Source organism: Molossus molossus, unplaced genomic scaffold (assembly GCF_014108415.1).
Source record: "Molossus molossus isolate mMolMol1 unplaced genomic scaffold, mMolMol1.p scaffold_m16_p_35, whole genome shotgun sequence".
NCBI lineage: Eukaryota > Metazoa > Chordata > Mammalia > Chiroptera > Molossidae > Molossus > Molossus molossus.
This window is the reverse complement of record NW_023425372.1, coordinates 694,366-709,442: the sequence shown is the minus strand read 5'-3', so window position 1 is coordinate 709,442 and position 15,077 is coordinate 694,366. Positions and strand designations below refer to the sequence as shown.

Sequence of the window (15,077 nt, the reverse complement as noted above, 5' to 3'; positions counted from 1 at the left end):
AGTTTAACCTAAATGAGGACTCAGCAGTTCCCTCCCAGACAGAGCCAGTGCCGAGAGGAGCACACCCACCACAGCTCTCACAGCACCTGCCAGGCCCCGAGGTGGGAGCAGCCCGGGGTCCATCGGGACAACAGGCAGACAGGGAGGAAGCAGGCAGGGACAACCCAGCTGGAGGGAGGCGCTGGCTCTGACGCCAGTACAGGTTGGATGGACCTCGGGATGTGGTGCTGACAAGGATATTCAGACAGGCCAGTCCCTGGAGACTGAAAGTAGAGGCTTGCAGGGTTGAGAGGGCAGGGAGCGGGTGCTTAGGGACTGGGGGGTGGGAATGCACATGGTCCACGTGCAGTCCCACTGGGTTGTGTGCTTAAAGTGGGGTTTCAGCTCATCGGAACAAGCAACGTTTTTGCCCAAAGAATTAAACAGAAATGCGGAAAATTTTTATTTCTACTGAGGAGGATTAATTTCTTGCAATGTTCTAATATGTTAGGGCAGCAATTCTCAACCTGTGGGTCATGACCCCTTTGGGGGTCGAACAATCCTCTCCCAGGGGTCGCCTAAGACCATCAGAAAACAAAATTACAGTTATGAAGTAGAATGAAAATAATTTCATGGTTGGGGGTCACTACAACATGAGGAACTGTATTAAAGGTCGTGGCCTTAGGAAGGTTGAGAACCACTACTTTAGGGGATGGACTTTAATTGGGGATTAAACAATAAGTTAAAGAAAAATTGTACTGATAGAAGGACCTGAATGCGAATTCTGAGCCGCACTCTAGACTGCACGGGTTCAGGCCGGGCCTGCTGCGCTCACTCCCTCTGCTGGCCCCAGCGCTTCCACGCAGGGCCCCGTCTGGGGCGGTGTGCGTGTGCAGCACTGTGAGCAGCACGGGAGCATGGCCGCGGGAGGTGGGAGGGGCTGCCCCGGGGGTCAGTTGGTGAGATGGAGGAGAGAGAAGAGGGAGGCGTCCATGTGGTCAGCACTGTCTGTGGTGCCCGCTGGAGGGATTGAGGCGGAGAGACCAGGTAGAACAGCGGGTCTCACAAGAGTCATGAAGGAACGTGGACGCCCTATAAACAGGAGAAAGCCAGTGGGGAGCTGCTGGGTGGGTGATGGTGGGGCTGGTGGGCAAGGCAGTGAGAGGGCGGAGAAGAGGCCTTGGGGCCCGGATCCTTCACAGTGTAACCTACAGGAACTCACTTTTCAGATCACAAACAACATCGACCCTGTGGGGCGGATCCAGATGCGCACAAGGAGAACGCTGCGGGGGCACCTGGCCAAAATTTATGCCATGCACTGGGGGACGGATTCCAGGTGAGTATGATGTGAGCACTAGTGCCTTGGACGTCCGGCACCGTCTGGTTTCTAGGGGAAGTTCACCTCGATGCATTTGCTGTGGTTTGTAAGGAAAAAGTGAGGCATTGTCTCAGGTGTCTGGGCGGGCCAGGTGTGGGCTCATAAGTGCACACTCCCCTTTGGATCTCCACCTGCCCAGGCCTGTTTCTGCACCGCTCTCGGCAGTTCCTGTCAGCACTGATCTTTCTTTTTCCCTTAACTTTGTTTCTCCCAGATCCAGGCCCAGTGCCTGTGTGACCCTGGGGACGTCTCCTAGCATCTCTGCCGTGGCTCCTCATCCTTTCAGCCTATTCCTCGTGGCTTCTTGGCTGATGCACATGGTGTCAGTGCCCTGGTTCAGACTGGGAGGATTGAGTGCCTTGACCTTAGAACAGTGGCTCGTGGTCCTAAGTGCTGTGCAGGGGCTGCTGCTGCTTCCTCCTGGAGTCCACACCTCACAGCGAGAATGCGTCTCAGCTGCTGTCCCCACTCTCCCCGGGCCCACCTGCCCCACCTCCCTGTGTCCACCATTCAGCAGACTTCCCATTATGGCTCATTGCTTCTCCTTTAAATCCTGCCCCTATTCAGACTTCTTGCCTCTTGCCTTGTCTTCAGGTGAGCCCCGCCCTCCCCTCGCCCCCCCATCACTCTCACCCTGCAGCATCAAGACCCAGTCTGTCCAGCCCTCTTTAAGAGGCTGCCTTTTCCACCCAGACAACTGAAGAACCTGCTGGGTGGCTTTGTGACTAGAACGAATTCTTTCGAATGAATACCTAACGTGATTCTTCAGATGGCTTTCTTTAGGGAGCATATTTTTGGATATTAAATTGTCAGGAATTTTCAACTCGGTTTTCTCTTTGTTCATAAAACTGCTTTTTAGAGTACAAACAACTTTAGAACCAAAGATTCTATCTTTATTTCTGTGCAGTATCCCATATGATTTCAAATGCAGATGAGGATGACTTAGACCATTTCAGTGATGCTGCCAATCCGAAAGAGGGAAAGAGGGAAAAGAAGGAAAATGCCCTTATTAGTCAACCCACCTTAGAATTGTAATCAAAAGTAGCCATTGACCAAACAGTACATGACCTCTGGGTCTTTACCTCCGTCTGCAGGAGCAGCAGTGTCCTGTCAGCTGGGACATTTGTAGCCAGGCCGCACTCCCCTCGGCTCTCTGAGCACAGTGCTCTCCCCAGCAGCCAGCCTCTGCCCGCTGGTCCGGAGGCTTCTCTCAGCTGGCCGTCACCTGGGCCCTGAAGGGTGACCGGGAGCTACAGCTGGGCTGCAGGCAGCTGTGTTCCTGGAAGGAAGGTGGATGTGTGGAGGGCAGTGGACATGAGGCAGGGGCACGGGAGGAGCTGAGGGCAGGTGGGGCCAGATCATCCAGGCTCTGATCACCACAGGCGAGGCCTTACGTTCAGCCTGGGGTTCAGATGCAGGTTGTGCTATGAAGCCCCGGGGCTGGGAGGGCTATGACAGGGCAAACCAAATTCAGGGTCGTGGTCACCCCTAAAGAAGCGGTGATGTGGGGGCCCCGTGGGGGTGGGGTTGGTTGGGTTGGTCTCATTGTCTTTCTTGGGCATTTGTTTGTAGCTGCTCTTTAAACTGGGCAGTTTAGCTCTTAACACCTCTGTATATGTGGGCCCTATTTCACAGTCATAGACACAAGAACAAAAAATGATATTAAGAATCACCTGTTACTCAGAGCATTTCAGAGATTGTTTTTTCTAGAAAGTCTAAAATAGTTTTTTTAGAATTTTGGACATACATTTTGCTCACATCATCTTGGTGTTTTCTGCCTTCACCAGCACAGTGATCATACAGGGTTTTCTCCTGACCCTGGCTGTGGTCCATGGATACTCGCACAAGGGCGCTGGTGGCTGCAGGAGAGGCTCAGTGAGAGCTTGGTCTCCACATCAATAACGTGTGTCAACAGAGTGGAACAGACTTACACTCACATCCCACTTTGTGTGCCCTTCAGAGTCCCTCTCGGCCACCTGACTGCATGCTAGGCTTTCCCCACTTCCTCAGGTCTGCTGAAGTCTTTTTGTAATTGAGAGTGAGCCCCCACGAACCCAGCAAGGCCCCAGAGTCTTCATCCTCTGAGTAATAAAGGCCTGAGCCGTTGGGTTGTGGCCCTTGGCCTCTGTTTGGTGTTGAGGCCCTTGCTTCCTTCTGGGCTCCTCTTTCCTCCGTGTCAGGGCAAGTGGCACCTCCTAGTGACTGACCACTGCTTGGCAGAAGGCTCTCAGAGGCACAGGAACCCTGGTCAGCAGCAGTTGTCCCGTTGGGATTACGAGGTGTCTTCTCTCACCTTCGGGAGGATCAGCGGGCATTAGCGTTTCCCTAAGTCAGGCAAGTCAGCAGGTACTAAGCTTCCTGAGCGGGAGACCTTCCTGAAGGTGACCCTCCCAGAGGGTGAGCAGCTCTACACTGGCCCTCGAGTCCGTGTAGAAGGGCAGACAGGCAGCATAGTGGACCCTACTCTGTTACCCAGAAATCATTGCATGCCCGAGACGTGTAATAGGACCAAGATGCAGGGATTTGCTTGAAGAGAGTGCTTCTGTAAAGGAATGGCCCTTGGTTGGCTCTGAGATGAGTTTTGTAGCACAACGCTGAGACTGTCTCTGTTCCCGGCTTCGCTCTTCGCTGGCTCCTTGTGAAGGATGTTCGTGCTGAGTGCATCAGAACCGTGTGTTCTGACTAAAGTGTCCCGGTTATCAGAGTGACTCGAGTTTTACCTCCAGGTTAGGATCAGTTCAAGAAGCCAAATATGCTCGTGGCTGAAATGGTTAAAACCTGTGTGTTTGGGTAAAATCGTTAAAGTTAAAACTTTGTCATCATTCACCGCACTGACGCCTATCTGCGTAGCGCGAGTCGAGCTTGTTGCCACCGTCGGAAACGGCAGTTCCTGGGATGTCTTAGGAAGAGCTTTGGGCCCCTTGCTCGCTTGCCCATGAAATCCCTTTGCCTCTTGGTCATGCTTCCCTTGGACACTGTCCTGTCTCTGTTCTACAAAGATAGAGCACCTCTTCAACATACGGATGTCAAACTGATCACGCTTGCCCAGAACAAGAAAATAGGAAAACATTCGTGACAATTGGTAGTTTCTCCTGCCGGACCAGGCACAGTTCCGCTGTTGCCTGTCATCACCTTGCAGAGCAGTTGGGATGTGGTCCCTGAATGTCTCTCAGGGACCTGAATTCCAGTTGCAGCTCAGTCTGGGAAGTTCTCACGGGCTTTTGTAGTGTGTGAGAAACATCTCATAAATTTGGAATATGGAAGGGATTATTTCCTTGTGTCTAGGCTTCCCCTGTACTACAGTAGAACAGAGAATAGGAAGCTACATGGTTTCTACCACCTTTGGCTCTTGAAAAACCTGTGTGGCTGACACTTGATTTATAAAGAACAGAAACCAAACGGAAGCAGTAATAAGTGGTCTGCTCTCCTAGCTGACCGGGGCCGTGGCCTGGTGGTCTTGTCCTCCTGAGAAGCCAGGCCCTTGAATCCCGGCTTCTGTCTGTGGGAGCATTTTCTGTAGTGTTATCACAGCTGGTCTGATCGTGAAACTTCCTCTGGACTTGTCAGTCAGTGTGCTCTATCTGCAGCTCCGCCGCCCTGACACACGGAGCCGCTGCTTCAGCCCAGTGTGGCTGTGGGCCTGACAGTCTTGCTCTGGTCTTCCTTGCAGGCTTCTCGTCAGTGCCTCGCAGGACGGCAAGCTCATCATCTGGGATAGCTACACCACAAACAAGGTAGGAGCGGCAAACCCTTCCCTGAACTGGCCCAATTCACTCACGCAAAACACACAGCTCAGGACGGGTGCGGGCCACGGGGAGTTTGGGTTTGGGTATGAAGTTCTCGGTCTGCTAGAAGCCGAGTCGCATGGCTGGCCCACATTACTAGTCTCTTGCTGTCCCAGGCACAGCTCTTCCGTGGTTTGTCATTACGTCACAGAGCAGGTGGGACGTGGTGACTCCTTAATGTGTACAGACCTAGATTCCAGTTTTAGCTCAGTCTTGGGAATTTCACATTTTGTTTAAAAGTATAGAAATTTTAGCCCTGGCCAGTTTGGCTCAGCGGTTGGTGTTGGCCTGCAGACCAGAGAATCCCGGGCTCGGTTCCCGCTAAGGGCACGTACCTCTGTTGCAGTTTGTCCCTGGCCCTGGTTAGGGTCGTGTGGGTGGCAGCCACTCGATGTATCTCTCTCACATCGATGTCTCTCTTTCTCTCTCTCTCCCTCCCACTCTATCTGAACAAAAAGTGAAAAAATGTCCTCAGGTGAGGATAAAAAAACTCAAAAACAAAAAAAAACCTGTAGGGTAAGTTGTTACACAGCATAGGGTTTTTCATTAAATTACTACTTTAGCTGACTGGCCACACCTATGAAGTATTTTCATAGTAATTCCAGTAGCTGATGTTTTTGAACTTGAGCGTGTTTGCATCTCTGTGTTCTGTTGCCTAGGTCCACGCCATCCCTCTGCGTTCCTCGTGGGTCATGACCTGTGCGTATGCCCCTTCCGGGAACTATGTGGCCTGCGGTGGCCTGGACAACATCTGCTCCATTTACAATCTGAAAACTCGCGAGGGGAATGTTCGTGTGAGTCGTGAGCTGGCCGGACACACAGGTACAGTCCTCAGCAGCAACCTTTCAGCTGGGTCCGCTGAGTGCCTGGCGTATGTTTTGTGTGTCCTCGCCTCTGCTTGGTGAGAGCGATGCGATGGCGGGAAGAAACCTTCAGATTTAAGTCCCTGTGGCGTCCCCTTTTCAAGGTTCTCAGACATGTGATGCAGGCCACTCCCTTTCAGTCTGTGTCTGCTTCTAAGTCATCTTCCACTTGGGCACCTTTCCACAAGGGTTTGCAGTCTGGACACACGTGTGTATACCTGCACTGTGTGTGTACATGCGTGTATGCACACAGACGCACAGGCATCACTGATGACCCTCACTGCGTCCCACGTGTGTGCACAGCACTCTTGATGCACAGGACACAGCGCCATGGCCACTGGAGTGTGGGCGGAGAAGAGCGGCTCTCCTTCCGCGTTGGATGGGACGTGACTTTCCGAGCTCAGCTTGCTTGTGGCAGTTGTGACAGAAAGCACAGTGCTTCTGAAAAGGCCTTGATCTAGTGCTTCAGTTCGACAGCTGTTTTCTCCGTCCTGAGAACAACAGCCCAGGAGGCTTGCCTGCTTCACGTGCAGCGAGAAATGATCGCAACTTGTGGAGTCAGACAGCCCATTAGGTTAATGTCAGCTGGTTGAGAGCATATCCTTGGTCCTTTTAAATGCATTATGTTCAGCCCTGGCCAGTTTGGTTAAGCAATTAGAGTGTCGGCCCTTGGACCAGAGAGTCACGGGTTCAATTACAGTCAAAGGCATGTACCTCGGTTGTGCTTCAGCCCCCAGCCCTGGTCAGGGTTGTGCAGGAGGCAACCAATCGATGTGTCCATCTCACATCAATGTTTCTCTCTCTCTCTCTCTCCCCCCCCCCCCCATCTGAAGATAAATGGGAAAATACCCTTGGTTGAGGATTAAAAACAACAACAACACTATGTTCAGAGAACATAGTCTGTGTTCTTTTTTTAAAATATGTTTTTATTGATTTTTTTTTTAGAGAGAGAGGAAGGGGGAGAGAGATAGAAACATCGATGTGAGAGAGAACATTGATTGGCCGCCTCCTGCATGTCCCCTACTGGGGATTGCACCCAAAATCCGGGCACATGCCCTGACTAGGAATCGAACCAGGACCTCTCCGACCATGGGATGGCGCTCCATCCACTGAGTCACACCAGCTGGGCGAGACTCAGTTCTAGCGGAGCAGGTAGTCGTCCACGGCAGCCACGTCCATGCACTGGACCAGGCTACACTGTGTGCTGGGCAACTCGGGTGCTGATTGGAGCAAGGCTGCCACTGCTCAGATCTGAGAGCGGGGTCTGCACACCTGGGGGTGGGTTGATCTATTGCTCCCTCTAATTCTATCAGTCTTTGCTTCATCTGTTTCAAGCTCTGTTGGTAAAAGTATATACGTTCATGGTGTCTGACTCTTCCTGGTGAACTGACCTCTATCACGGTGAGACGCTTCCTGTGGTCTGATGTCTGCGTCGTCACCCAGTCCTCCTGTGCATGTGGTTTGTGTGGAGTCTGCTCTCATCCATCTTCCTTCCCACTTGACTGTCGTGAACAGAGCCCCTTACAGGCAGTGTTTTGGGGCCCATGCTTTCTGCCGGCTACCAGTCCCAGCCTTTGCGTGCTGCTGAGGCCTCTCCGCGCCATGTGATGCTGGTGCCACTGCGCTTGCTCCCTCACTGCCCACCCGCCCTCCTGTCTGCCCTCTCCTGGAGGGGCTTGATTTTCCACAGTTCTCTTTTACTGTGCTGGCTTTTTTGGTTACCTCCTTCCATTATGTTTTAGTGGTTTTTGTAGGGATTACAGTGTACATGTATAATTTTTCATGGTCCATTCAGGGTTGGTGTTGTATCAGTTCGAGGAAATGCAGGCCCCTTGCAGCCTTACAGGCCCATTCCCCATGCTCTGATGTTCTCACAGGCACCGCATCAGCGTGTTATAGCCCACAGCACACTGTTACGTTACTTTCCTTTCAACGTTCTTAGACGCTTGGAGAAATTTTAATAGTCTTTACGTCTACTCAGATGTTGGCCCTTTCTGGTGCTCCTCGTTCCTTCCTGAAGGTAAGAGTTCCTGGGTCCCTTCAGCGCGCTGAGCAGGCCTGCAGTCAGCCTGCCTTGGGGCCAGGGCTCCTCTCTTCTCCCACCCCCTGCTGCTGCTGGCTGGTCATTCACACTTGTCTTTGGTGTCCAGCTGTTCTGTTTCTAATGCTGGAATTTCTGTGTGTGTTTTTTTTTTTTAATCCTTACCCAAGGACATTTTTCAATATTTTATTCAGATAGAGTGGGAGGGAGAGGGAAAGAGAGAGAAACATTGCCGTGAAAGGGACACATCAAGTGGTTGCCATCCGCACGACCAACCAGGGCCGGGGACAAACTGCAACCGAGGTACATGCCCTTAGTGGGAACCGAACCCGAGTCTCTCTGCTCCGCAGGCCGACGCTCTAACCGCTGAGCCAAACCGGCCAGGTCTTACCCAAGGATATCTTTCCATTTCTGTTCAGAGAGAGAGAGAGAAATATCGATGTGAAAGAGACATATATAAATATATTTTTATCCTCACTTGGGGACATGTTCAGATAGAGTGGGAGGGTGGGGGGGTGGGAAATATTGGCGTGAAAGGGACACGTCAAGGGGCTGCCTCCTTCACGACCCCAACAAGGGCCGGAGATGAATCGCAACCGAGGTGCATGTTTCTGACCGGAATTGAACCTGCAACCTATTGATCTGCAGACCAAAGGCACTCTAACCATTGAGCCAAACTAGCCAGGGATAGAGACATATTGATCGGTTGCTCCCTACATGTCCTCAACCAGGGCTGGGGACCAAACGGAAACCGAGGTACGTGCCCTTGATCAGAATCAAACCCTTGACCCTTTGGCCTGTTGGTTGATGCTCTAACTGCTGAGCCAAATCAACCAGGGCCTGTTTTCTTTTTAAATAATATTTTTGATTTTTCTGTTGAGATTTCCTGACTTAGTTTGTTACGAGCATATTTTGTGTCCTTGAGCATGGTTCTTAGAGCTTCCCTGAAGGTTCTTGTCTGCCAGTTCTAGCAGCTGACCCCCTTGGTGTTATTTTCTCTCGAATATGGGTAACATGTTCCTGCTTCTTTCTTCCCTTTCCCTTTCCCTTTCTCTTCCCCTCCCCTTCTTCCTCCCTCCCTCCCTCCCTCCCTCCCCCCTCCCTCCCTCCCTCTCTCCCTCCCTCTCTCCCTCCCTCCCTCCCTTCCTCCCTTCCTCCCTTCCTCCCTTCCTGATTTTAGAGGGAGAGGGAGAGAATGATAGAAACATTGATGAGAGAAAACATTGATTGGCTGCCTCCTGCATGCCCCTCGCTGGGGATCAGGCTAACAACCTGCGCATGTGCCCTGACCAGGAATCGAACTGAGCCACACCGGCTGGGCCATATTCCTATTTCTTAGTCCATCTAGTGATTTGGAATTGTGCCCTGGCCATTGTGGTGTTGTGTGGCAGATTGGACTCTGCTGTGTTCCTCAGAAATACTGATACTTTGCTCCGTCAGGTGGCAACAGAAACCTGTTTCGTTCTGTTCTAATCTGAGGGGCTGGGCCTGCTCGCTGCCTGCGGTGCAGGTGGGAGCCTGGTGTCTGTGCAGTCAGGGCGTCTCCTGTGGCTTCCCCTTTCACTTGCCGCTGTGGCTGCCAGAAGTCTGTCCGCTGGCTTTTCAAAGTCAGGCCACAGTTCCGTCCGCCCGGTAGGGCAGGGTGGTGGTTGCAGATGGGCCTGCCCCCAGGCAGCACTGTGGAGACAAGCTCTCCCCCAGCCAGCTACTGGCAGCTGTCTGCTGCTTCCAGTGCTTTGCCCTGGACCAGAGCTCGTAGTCATTTGTGGGAGCAGGCTGCCCTTGTGGAGACGAGCCCCTCCCCCTCCCGGGGCCTGTCCCTGAAACTCAGGGGCTCCAGTGCCCGCACTGCATGAACCCTCTGTGCACAGCACACGAGCTCACGAGACTTGAAAGACATGTTCTGACGTTTCTTAGTCTTTACAGTCGGACTCAGTGCACTGGGTTCTATTGTGATGAAAGGCTTTTGGATCTGTTAGCACTGTTTTTTGAAACAAAAAATAAAACTGGCTATTAGAGGGAATGTTTTAGAAATTTTGTTTCCTTCACCTGTTATGAAATTTTACTTCTTGATAGTTGAATTTTTTTTAAGCAATTTATTTTTAAAATTTTTTACTTACTGATTTGAGAGAGAGAAACACATCATTTGTTGTTCCCCTTATTCACGTGTTGCTTAGTTGGTTCTTATCTGTGCCCTGACTCAGGGTGGAGCCCTCAACCTTGGCATATCAGGACGATGCTCTAACCAACTGAGCTACCCAGCCAGGGCCTGAATGTTTTTTTTTTTACAAACTATTGACCTCTTAAGAGTGTTTGTGACTTTTTCTTCAGATACAATACTTAATTTTCCGCTTCAAGTCAATAAAGGTTAAAATTTGATAAACTTTACAACAGTCCCACTTTCGTCAGGGGACAAAGGTGTAAACAGCCAGCAGGTTCAGCGAGTTTCCTCCTGAGCATCTGTATGACTTGTGCCTTTTCTCTTGGGCCTGAGCGGGAAGTGGAGAGCCCTTTGTAAGTCGTGGCTAGGAAACTTTCCTGCACAGTCTTAGAAACTTGTTTGCACAGTGGAGCCGTCTGCAGTGCATTCTGGACAGGCACCTGCGTCCTCCATGCTGACGGCACCGGGTGGAGCGTCGCGTGGGCCTCAGGAGCGAGCGTCCTGGTGACCAGTGTGTATTGCTGTCGTTTCCGTGAAATGTGAGGCCCACAGAACAAATGGAAGCTGCTTCTCAGGCTTTGGAGACTCTTCAGCGGCCCACCTCAGAGATAGATGCTGCAGTCTCTGTGCCAGGCCACAGGGTAAAGCAAGTGTCATGGGAAAGCAAGTTGGAATCTTTCTGCTGGTGGAGAGTCTGACTTTCAATTTGTAAAAAACAAACAAAAAAGACAACATCTGTGCAGCACAGGGAAGCCCGGCCCCATAGCGCGCGGTCTGCCCGGACTTCAGAGAGAAAGCATCAGGTGCTCTCTGTGGTGTGTTTTGCATCTCAAGTGTGACTACAGAGTCAAGGGTCCCCTCTGGAGATGGCTACTGGAATAAACTCGCAATGATTGGTGGGATATTTATTATTATTACATTTGAAAACATAGTCTGAATCTGTTTTGGTGGAAAAAGTAATTCAAAGGCATTAGATGACATTTGAGAAATTAGTTAATTCCCTAAAAACTCATTTCCGATGAGTGTCAGGCCCATCGTCACAGATTATTTTCAGAGCAGATCCCTGTGGGTTAATGAAGAGACCTGAGCCTTGTTCTCAGAGATGCTCCTTCCCAACCCTCCCATGGTATTGGAGACACACAGGCCTGTTCTCAGGTCCCTGCTCAGCACGGCCCAGTGCATGAGCAGCCTGATCCGGGGCCGCCCAGAGAGAGGGTTAGTTCCCGTGACAGCCTCTCCTTCCTGCTGAAGTGCCGAGGTGGCTCCAGCCTCATTCTGTAGGGCCGTTTGTTCTTACAGTGAGAGGCCGACACTGGTTGTTTTGTTAATTATCACTTAAGGATATTTTTTCACTGATTTTTAGATAGAGTAAAAGGGGGGAGGGAGGGAGAAAGAAAGAGAAACATCGATGTGAGAGAAACACATCAATTGGTTGCCTCCCGTATGACCCTGGTTGGGGTTGGCGTTCTAACCTGCAACCCAGGTACATGCCCTTGACCCTTCAGTCCGTGTGCCGATGCTCTTAACTACAGAGCCACACTGGCCAGGGAAGAAGCTGAATCTTTTTTTTTTTAATCCTCACCAGAGGACATTTTTGCATTTATCTTCAGATAAAGCAGGAGGGAGAGAGGTAGAACGCAAGAGAGAAACATCGATATAAGAGAGACACATCGAGTGGTTGCAACCCACACGACCCCACCTGGGGCCGGGGACAGACTGCAACCAAGATACATGCCCTTCGCGGAAACTGAACGAGGGACTCTCTGGTTTGTGGGCCGACACTCTAACCGCTGAGCCAAACCGGCCAGGGCCAGAAGCTGAATCTTTTATATCCGTGTGAAGCACATTGGGTCGGACCCAGTGCCCATCAGTTACTTTTGACAGGGGTATGAGAAGGAAGTCATCTCCCGTAATTTTGCTCCAGGGCTGCTCTTTGGCAGTTGGTTAATTGTGACATCTCACTTGGGCTTTTTATGGTCACAGTCTGGGAAACTGATTCTCACTGCTCACCCTCGAATCTCACGGGCTGCCTGCACCTGGCTGGGCACAGGGCCCGCGCCGACATTGTGCAGGCTTGCCTTCGGCTTCCCCAGCTGGCTCCTGCACCTCCTCTCCATCTTGCCCGCTGAGCAGTCCCAGCGGGGAAAGAACCCCTTTCCCTAGGGTTGTTATGAACCTTGGCTCTTGGCCACAGTGGGTTTCAGACTTGTCCCAACCAGCTGCCTGGATTCTGATTGTTCAGCTTGGGATCTCAGACCCTCCTGGCAGACAATGGCAAGGTCCGCTGAGCCCTGCGACTGGAGAGGGTGAGGCCACACAGCCTTGTGAGTGTATGTGAGGTGTTGAGTCTGCTGCTCTGCCCATGGGATTCCTGCTTCTGGCATAACAATTCCAAGTTCCTCTTTGGATGTTGTAGGTCTCCTCCCTCCTATCGAAACTGTTCTCTGGCATTTCCTCACTTAAGATCTTCAGCTGACCTCTTGTCCTCTTCACCAAACTTGTCGAGTGTGTGCTCTTGCTGTGTCTCTGCCCTCCAGCTCCTGTGCACACCACAGTGCAGGGCGGCGGCCTTTCCCCAGGTCTGGCTGAGCCTCCTCCCGCTCTGCAGTGGGAGCTGTGGCAGATGGTGGCTTTTGTTTTACCTGAGATGCAGGGTGTGCGCCGTGAGACTGAAGGAAGTAACTGAATTACGTTATTTCTGGCGTCGGAGAGAGTTCCACGGGGTAGATGCTAGTCTGTCTCTCTTGTGGGCATCTAGGCAGTTTCTGGTTAGTAACTGGTGTGCACGTTACTCCTGTAGCTGAAGGTGGTTTCTCCAGTCGTAACCACTGTCTTGGGATACGTTATCAGCTTTGCTGACTGGTCTCCAGGCTGCACGGGGGTCCTCTGGGCCTTGCGCTCTGAGTCTGCGGCCCCTCCACGTAAAGGAGGACTTGTCTACTCTCTGCCCTGTCTCACCTCAAGCCATCTCCTCTCTCTCGGGATAGTCACATTCTCATCCCTGCACTGGGCTCTCCCCCGTGCACCCTGCCTGCCGCTTGTGGGTCTGCAGGGCACGCAGCGACACATTCCTGACTTTGTCCCTCCAGACTGTGGTCAGGGTCTGTTCCCTGCTCCTGTCAGGCTCTGAAAGGCAGCAGCTCCTCTGGGCCAACCACTGGGTAACACAGACTTTGCACCTGGAGAGGAGGGCTGTCCCCACCTCAGGTAAAATCGCGCGCACACACACACACACACCATTTATTGAGAACGTCGTGGGCACGCGATCAGCTCTATTCCTTCAGCAGTTCTGTGGAACTATCTCTTGTGGACGTGGCTGACTTGGATTCCTCAGAGGACTCACAGGAATGCTACTGCTGGTTAGTCTCCACGCGGAGAACTGGGCCCATAGTTTTATTTTTATCCTCACCCGAGGACATTTTTCCATATTTTGTTCAGATAGAGTGGGAGTGAGGGAGAAGAAAAGAGAGAGAGAGAGGAACATCAATGTGAAAGAGACACATCGAGTGGCTGCCACCCGTACGACCCAACCAGGGCCGGGGACAAACTGCAACTGAGGTACATGCCCTTAGCGGGAACCGAACCTGGGTCTCTCTGGATCGCAGGCCGACGCTCTAACTGCTGAGCCAAACCGGCCGGGGCTGGGCCCATAGTTCTGGATCCAAAGCCTGTGGGACTGCCTGCTGCCCCAGAGTTCATCGCTGCTGGGCTCCTGCCAGCTGTTCAGCCTCAGCACTGCTCTGCTGGCCCTGATTAAACGTCGATTTCCACTTTCCCTTTCCAGGAGACAAAAACATTTTGTAAAAAATATATCTACCTGGTTATTGCTTTTTCCCTTCAATATACAAAATATAAAAAAGACACAACAAGTGTTATAAGATTTGAGCCAGCAACCTTGACCCCATTTGATGAAAAGTAATGTATTTGGCCCTGGTTGGTATGGCTCGGTGGTAAGAGCGTCGCCCATGGACCAAAGAGTTCTGGGTTCGATTCCAGCCAAGGGCACCTACCTCAGTTGTGGTTTGTTCCCAGCCCCGGTTGGGGTTGTGCAGGTGGCAGCAAATCGATGTGTCTCTCTCACATCGATGTTTCTTTCTCTCTCTCCTCTTCCCCCTCCTCCTCCTCCTCTCCCTCCAGCTCTATCTGAAGATTAATGTAAAAATATCCTCAGGTGAGGATTTGAAAAAAAGGGGGGTGTAATGTACTTGTGTCTATATTTCGAAAGCTCTAACTACGAAAGTTAGGAACTGAATGCTGAAGGCCTCACCCGTCCCGCCCCCTGCTCTCTAGGGTGGTATCGGGTCTTGCTTGCAGGGACGCGTCTTCCCGCTCACGTGGCTGGGAGCCCCAGCACTTGTGATTTCCACGTCCCAGCTATTGTTCTGGGACCACCGTTCCCCTGCCTCCCCAGTCCCTAGCAGCAGCAGCACCTGCTGACGACCAAGGCCCTGAGGAGTCCGTCTCGCAGTGCTCAGGCCGTGCTTGTAGCATTGTCTCTGGCCGAGGGCTCTGCCGAGTAGGGACAGGGGATCTCGGCAGCCTGTCCTGTGCTCACAGGGCAGATGGCCAGGTGCTGATGTTGGGGGGTGAGGGTCCTGACAGAACAGGGTGGGCTCCCAGGCATGCCCGTGCAGGAAGTGATGCTGTCCTTGGAGGTGAGCCCTGCTGACGGCGCATGGGTGTGAGGAGCAGGTGGGGCTTGTCATTGAGCCCTGCTCCTGTTCGGCCAGACCTCGGTTCACCATGTGGCCCCAGTGTTGCTGTGGACGTGACGTGGCCTCCAGGCATATAGCTCGTGTTTTCAAGTGGTCTCCAAACACTTTTTCTGTGGGAGCCAGTTTAGTAACGTTTGTTCAATAGATGCCTTGCT

General features: G+C 52.0%; 1 protein-coding gene across 3 annotated transcripts in view; it reads left to right on the top strand.

Annotated features, from left to right (window-relative positions):
* GNB1 (G protein subunit beta 1) overlaps nt 1-15,077 on the top strand; it is a 41,634-nt gene that overhangs the window by 18,062 nt on the left and 8,495 nt on the right. For all 3 annotated transcript variants that reach the window (XM_036281477.1, XM_036281479.1, XM_036281478.1), the window contains 3 exons: nt 1,209-1,315; nt 5,028-5,091; nt 5,802-5,964. In XM_036281477.1, coding sequence (XP_036137370.1) covers nt 1,209-1,315; nt 5,028-5,091; nt 5,802-5,964 — 334 coding nt within the window. The remainder of the gene's footprint in view (nt 1-1,208; nt 1,316-5,027; nt 5,092-5,801; nt 5,965-15,077) is intronic.